This window comes from Enoplosus armatus, chromosome 1, assembly GCF_043641665.1.
Source record: "Enoplosus armatus isolate fEnoArm2 chromosome 1, fEnoArm2.hap1, whole genome shotgun sequence".
NCBI lineage: Eukaryota > Metazoa > Chordata > Actinopteri > Centrarchiformes > Enoplosidae > Enoplosus > Enoplosus armatus.
The window spans coordinates 21,872,961-21,879,914 of record NC_092180.1 but is presented as its reverse complement, the minus strand read 5'-3'; the positions used below and the strand labels follow the sequence as shown (position 1 = coordinate 21,879,914).

The window sequence follows — 6,954 nt, the reverse complement described above, 5'->3', positions numbered from 1 at the left end:
TATGCATTTAAGGCATAAAGTTCCTGTATAACTTTTCACAACATTTTACAACTAGGAATATGTTAAAACAGATTATGACAAACTGAGTGACATATCCCTTTAACTTACTTGTAGTAGCAAAGAATTACCACATGATGTCACTCTTTGAACACAGTCAACGTCATTGCTTGGTTCTCAGAAACATGGATCTCCAGAAACACATATACATTTTTGGCATGGCACTCAGTATGGACTTAACATTTTATAGAAGGAAATATTAGAGAATTTCTAGGTATAGAACATAATGGTAATTGCCATTGCGTTTGTGAATGTATGTACAGACTTGCTTAATGTGAAATTTGGTCAGTAAATGTTTTCACTGTGCCCATTATGTACTCACCTAAATAAAAATTACATTACATAATTATATATTTGATTCTGCAAGGGTGTTGCCTTGGCATTATAGATTACATTGCAATATACTGTAGAACTATTTTGTACACAATGAAATGACTAACCACCATTGTTTGTTAGCCATGGTCTCAGCATGGGAGAATCCTTAAACCACTTCGTCAAAAAAAAATCATCAACTCTGAAAAAGCATCACTAAACCATTTGCATCAACATTTGGCGGACACGTCCTGTCTTTTCTTCTTGACTCTGGATCCCCTCTGTATTTTCTTGGTCCGAGCCATGGCAAGAAACCTATATGTAAAGAATGCTGTACAGTTCAACAGTCTGGAGTATTAGTTTTATCAAACTGATTCAAATGTCTTCTACAAGTAATAAAGGCTGCAGGAAGAGGCCAGCTGTTCCCAGGATGCACACAAGGACAAAGACCCACAGGAATATCCTGTCGATAACCATGGCAACGTACTTCCAGTCATCCTGGACCTGTGGATCACACCGAAAACATTTTCAATGATATGGTGAAATTGTCATAGTTTCCTTGAAAGCACATTTCTTATAAAGGTTTAAAAGCTGTAGTTTAAAATGTTTTTATGATTGTGAGCACTCACCTCCTTTGCTTCATTCTGTAGCCTCATGTTCTCCGCAATGTATTTAACACTCTCGATAGCCTCTCTGACCTCAGGGGAGAGTGGCAACATAGACATTATTCCTCCATCTAGAGAGTCTGAGCTGGAGCACTGACTCCCACCTCCAGCCCCAACAGCACTGCCTCCAGTCAGCACCCCGAGGCTGTCCAGTCCCCCGCTCCCTCCCCCAGAGTCTGCAGGCAGTTTGCTGGATCTCTGGTGCCAACAGCAGTTGCAACGGCCCTCGCAGCACAAAAGCGCAGAGCCTGCACCTTTGGCCAGGTCTCCACTTAAGTTATTGAGGTTGGAGAGCTCTGTGTTGTTGAAAAGCCGTTGGCGGTTAGACAGGCTAGACACCACGCTGGAGGCCAAGGCCTGAGGTTTGTGCTGCTTCTGCAAAGTACTTGACGAATGAATGGCACAGGGCCTTGAATGCATGGTCTGAACACCACCAGGCACCGTCACCTGTTCGGGGTCCCTCTCTGGCCTAGTCATGAACATCACCCTGGGCAGCAGTCCTAGAAACACAGTCCGCACCCAGCAGGGCATGGTGTGGGTCTTTGGTGTGCGGTAGTGGACATTCAACACAAAGACAGTGATGACAATAGAGAGAGTGACGAAGATCATGGTGAAGAGGAGGTACTCGCCAATCAGGGGGATGACGAGCGAGGTGGAGGGGATGGTCTCTGTTATGACGAGGAGGAAGACAGTTAAAGACAGCAGGACGGATATGCACAGAGTGACTTTCTCACCACAATCTGACGGCAGGTAGAAGACGAGCACGGTGAGGAAGGAGATGAGGAGGCAGGGGATGATCATGTTGATGGTGTAAAAAAGTGGCAGACGGCGGATGTACAAAGAGTATGTGATATCCGTGTAGATTTCCTCGCAGCAGTTGTACTTTATGTCATGTTTGTAACCGGGGGCATCGATGATCGTCCACTCGCCACTCTCCCAGAAGTCCTTGAGGTTGATGGTCGAGCCAATTAGCACCAGATCGATCTTGGCCTTGTCGTATGTCCAGGAGCCAAACTTCATGGTGCAGTTTTGGTAGTCAAAGGGAAAGTAAGTGACGTCAATCTTGCAGGAGCTCTTGAATATTGCTGGAGGGATCCAGGTAACATCACCATTATAACGAAGCAGGGCCTTCGTTTTGTCATCAACCTGGAAATCTCCAACTGCACTGTAGAGAGAGAAAGACAGAAAGAGCGAGAGAACAAAAGAGGAAGACAGAGTGAAAGTTGGATATAGATGAAGATTAATGTGAAGGATATAATCAATTGACTATTGTGTCATGGAGATATTAAGCAAGTAATGGAGACTGATATAGCTTGTCATTGTTCGGCAATGCCTTAATTTAAATGCAGCCAACAATCAATGGAAATGTTGAGCCAGGTTTTTAATTTGTTGTTACACTCACTTGTTGTACAGCACAATGTCTGGCTTCCATATCCTGTTGGACGGCACTCGGATAAATTCGACGCCTCCAAATTCTTTTGGATTCCATCTGAGTTTGTAGTCATTCCAGATCTGAAAAACAAAATCGAGTGATTAATTTACACTAAAAACAAGTCAGAAAAATGACAATGTCAAACAAAACTTTGCAACTGCTAATAACAAATCCTTATCCTCTGTATACACGATGAAATTGGTTCTTAATCTGTTTCCTGCAAGGCACTATTTATTCATACTAAAAATCATAGATGTCAATACTCATGGACTTATCATCAAATGCATAAAATATAAGATATATACAATGTAAATACCTAATTGTAAAATACAATCTAAGCAGCAGTCCATATAACAAGACTAAGAGTCTATAGCCATGCTAGTGTCTCTGTGAGGCTGTACTTGGGTGGTTTGAGCTACATACTTACATGCATCTCAGCTTGTGATAGCAATAAACACAAAGTACCATGAGGCTGAGGCAAGTATTGGAAGAAAGGTTAAGAGATCACCACAGTTGTTACAATACATCACTAGAGGGACATGAATGTCTATACCAAATTTCATGGTAATCCTCCGTCGTTTCAGACATTTCACTCAAAACCACAAATATCCACCTCATGATGGCGCCAGAGGAAATGTCAGGGGATCACCAAAGTCATTAAGGTGCATCCTCTCAGGACCATGCATGTCTGTACAAAATTTCATGGCAATACAAAGTGGTGGCCCAACTGACTGACTGACATTGCCATTCCTAGGGCAAAATGTCCTTTCCAAACCAGCCCAATAGCAAGTGCCATAATTATAGCAAGTGTGTTCTTTCAATCTAACAATCGTAATCAGCTTTATAAAGCTACAAAACAGATATAAAAGCAAGAGGGTAACAGTTTCCTCCTGGTCATTATCTTTTAGAATACAAATCTACTCTGACTGATTTTAAACACAATCTCTTGTAAAACGGTCCTCATAAAAGCATTGCCAAACAACATTTCCAACTGTGGCATATAAACAGAGTTTATCCTGTATGTAGCCTGAGTGGAGATATAATGGATCACAGTTTACAGTACGTTTTACAGACCTTTTGGCCACTGCTTTTGTCCCTCTCTTGAGGACAGCTAGTGACCCTTTAAGACTCATAAAGCTACAATAGTAAAGCGATCTCAGAGAGCTGTAAATAATGTCACTTTAATAATTAAAAAACAATACGTATCTAGAGTGTATTATAAGATTTGGAAGGCCAGCAGGGGAAATGTACCTCACCCTGTAGTTTGTGCATTGCTTAGAGAGACTCCAAAACAACAGATGACATTAGAATAAGTGAAACAGTGCTTCAGCTCTCAGCACCAAAGAGCAATTACAGCTCAACCCTTTAGCATGAACATCGCTCCAGCACAGATGAGTATTTACTCAGCACCTGCCCTGCCTTGTTTGATTCAAACTGGTTCAATGCACTATGCATCAACTACACAGAGAAACCATGCGGGATGAAGTAAATGACAAAACCATCAAGCTGCACAGCATGTATGGACACTGCTTTATTTTTATTTTAAACTATGTGATTATAAAATAGATTCAAAGTTAAATCTGGTTCAACCTTTGAGGTTCAGTATGCTGCGGGATGTTTAGAGGTTTTTGTCAATGGGACTATTAGGGACCACTGTCAAATTGTTTCAAAAACATTATAAAGTTGACCATGAAATCTCAGTGCATTTGGTTTATAGGATTATAAGATTTAAAAACTAAATTATTAGAAGGATCAATGTGTTTATGAAGTTTCCATCTATGAATAATTCAACTTGTCAGTCACGCCCCAAATAATCATGTATGACAGAAAGCTGGATCCATACCCTATGTCCTTGCTCAAGGTCTATTTGCACAGCCATGCACCATAAACTTACATGTCTCAACCACAGATTTGTCTCCATGATCTGATTGACTTCATCCTGAGAACAGAGCAGAATTGTTAGTGAAGACATTCAACCAATAAATGTTAACATTTTAAAGTTAAAACAGGAAGAACACTGTCACAGGCACTCATCCATTTCGCCACTGAGGATTGTTTGTGTGCTGTCTGCAGGGTCAGACCTCTTCGAATCCCAGACAAGAGGATTAAGAGAGGCACACCTGAGTCCTCCACGCCTGGAGCGTAACACACGACAGCTGGAGCCAGGGGAGGTCGCGATTTTTGGCATTGTCGAAATGCATGTGAGAAATTAGTTGTACCATTTCACCAGGTACTGTAAATACACTCCAAACATGGCTGATCACATGATCTGATGTGGTGATCGAACCTAAGACTAAAAGGAATAGTTTAAAATTCTGGGAACTACGCTTATTCGCTTTCTTGCCGAGAGTTGATGAGAAGATTGATACTGCTCTTGTCTGTCATGTCTGTGCTTTAAATATGAAGCTACAGCCAGTTGTCGGTTAGCTTAGCTTAGCACAAAAACAGCTAGCTTGTCTTCTTGTTTTTGTATGGACTAAACTAACGAGATTCAAGATGTCAATTAACAAGCTTTAGGGTTGCTGGTATGCAGATTTCGTTACCTTTGGATAGAGCCAGACTAGTAGGGGTTAGGGTTAGGCTAGTTTCCAGTCCAATGCTAAGCCAAGCTTACTGGCTTACCTGGCTATAGCTTCATCCATTATAGTAAATAAGCGCAAAATGTCAAACTAGTTCTTTAAAGAACTAGGCAAAGAGCGTGTGATGTCATCCCTGATTGTGAGATGATGACTGAGCCAGCTAAGCCAATGAGCTATTGATGGTCTAAATGAGCTCATATAGCGCTGCTGTAATTGGTGGAGGCTGACCAATACCAATTGCATCTTGGTTAGAGGCACCAGGTGTTGGGGGGCAATAATAGTCATCCATCAGCACAGGGAGCTCCGCAGCCTGCTACATCACCTTAATTAAGGAGAATCTGACAAAATATCCTTTATTCTTTTGTCCTCTCTAGATCCAGACAGGTCCTCAATATTTATCTAACTCTTCAGCGAAAGAAAAAAAAAAATAAGATTGTCGGTAGGCAGGCAAAGGAAAACAGATTGAGATGGGCTATGATGTGTCAGACCCCACATTATCCATTCAAACTGTCTAGAACAAACCTTGTGTATAGGCTACTACTGAAAACATGGTGACATACTTTTATATTATTGGCTGCTATTGGCTGATAACATGTTTTATGCAATATCACAATTTAAAGAAATTGTTCAACATTTTAGGAAATACCCTTTTTCGCTCTTGCCTGTCCAACACAAGTCTTTTTGCTAAATTATTTACATCCACTCTGGACCTGTCCGAGTCAAGTGAGAGAGCCGTCTGTCTGCCCCACCAGTCTGCAGTCAACAAGCTCCAGCACAACCTGCCGCTAAATCCAGAGCTGCTCATCTGAGGTGGCAGTGATTGAGAGTGCCTAAACAGAGAGGCACTCAGACAGCTGACATTTCCCATCTTGTCTTGACCAGACAAACAGCCACACCGCCCCTCTTTTCATCTTGCTCCCTCCTCAGGATTATAAACCAGGGGCTACTGTGCACTGGCAGGCAGAGTATCTCAGGCGTCTCCGATGGCATCCTCTAGAACTTTGTTGTCCAACAAATTGACACATGACCTATTTCTTCTCATGCTCCTCCACATTTAATTCTGTCTTCTTGTTACTCCTTGTTTTTTTTCTCTCTCAGGTCCTGACTGCTCATTGAGCCCATAACTCACAGGTACTATAGACATCAGCACTTGTCACAGAAGGCTACTTACCACTTTGACCAGCTGTGACATGGACACCTCAAACTGCACAATGACTGGGTCGGTCACATTTTCCACCGGTCGTATGTACTGGTTGTAGCTGGAGAATATCACAGAGAAGAGCTTGTGCTCTGCATCTGAACTGGAGCCTCCTGGATAAGAGCAGAGGGTCAGACATGGATGTGTCACTGCAATGTGCTTTAGTTGGTCATATAGCACAGCTTGGTTACAAGGTGACAAACAGCCAGATGATTGTTAGTTCTCATCAATCCAGAGGAGCAGTGTATGTCTTCATATTTCACCTATTTCAGTGCACTGATTAGAATCAGATTGTTACCTTCAAGTTATCGTGCTGTGTTGGTCTGATTTATTATTATTTTATTTTCCTCAGTGTAAACAATACTAATTTGCACCAATACAAATGCATGCATACATTTTAGATCAATAAACAACAACAGCCTGAAGTCATCATTTATCATCTTGATTTCCAAAAATGTTTGCCCTATATAAAATGTAGGATTTGAATGTAAGCATATTTGTGTTCAGGGATGAGGTTATTTCAAAATGTCTATTTTTAATTGCTAATTTTGTACAGGTCCAGAATTACAATGAAAACACTGCTGCCATGTTATTGTATAGCAACAAGTAAGTAACAAGATGTTATGCTAAAGAAGTGGCTTAGTACTCACCTGGCAGAAGAAACAGAAGGAAGGAACATGTCGGCAAAACTATGCAAAAAATGGCTTTCAT

General features: G+C 41.4%; 1 protein-coding gene across 1 annotated transcript; it reads right to left on the bottom strand.

The window, feature by feature from the left end:
- Positions 1–744: 744 nt before the first annotated feature.
- chrna3 (cholinergic receptor, nicotinic, alpha 3) lies at positions 745–6,954 on the bottom strand. The gene is made up of 6 exons (XM_070907951.1): positions 6,894–6,954; positions 6,217–6,356; positions 4,361–4,405; positions 2,437–2,546; positions 999–2,199; positions 745–873 (listed from the first exon to the last, which is right to left on the bottom strand). The coding sequence occupies exons 1-6, from the start codon at positions 6,952–6,954 to the stop codon at positions 745–747; spliced, it is 1,686 nt and encodes a 561-aa protein (XP_070764052.1).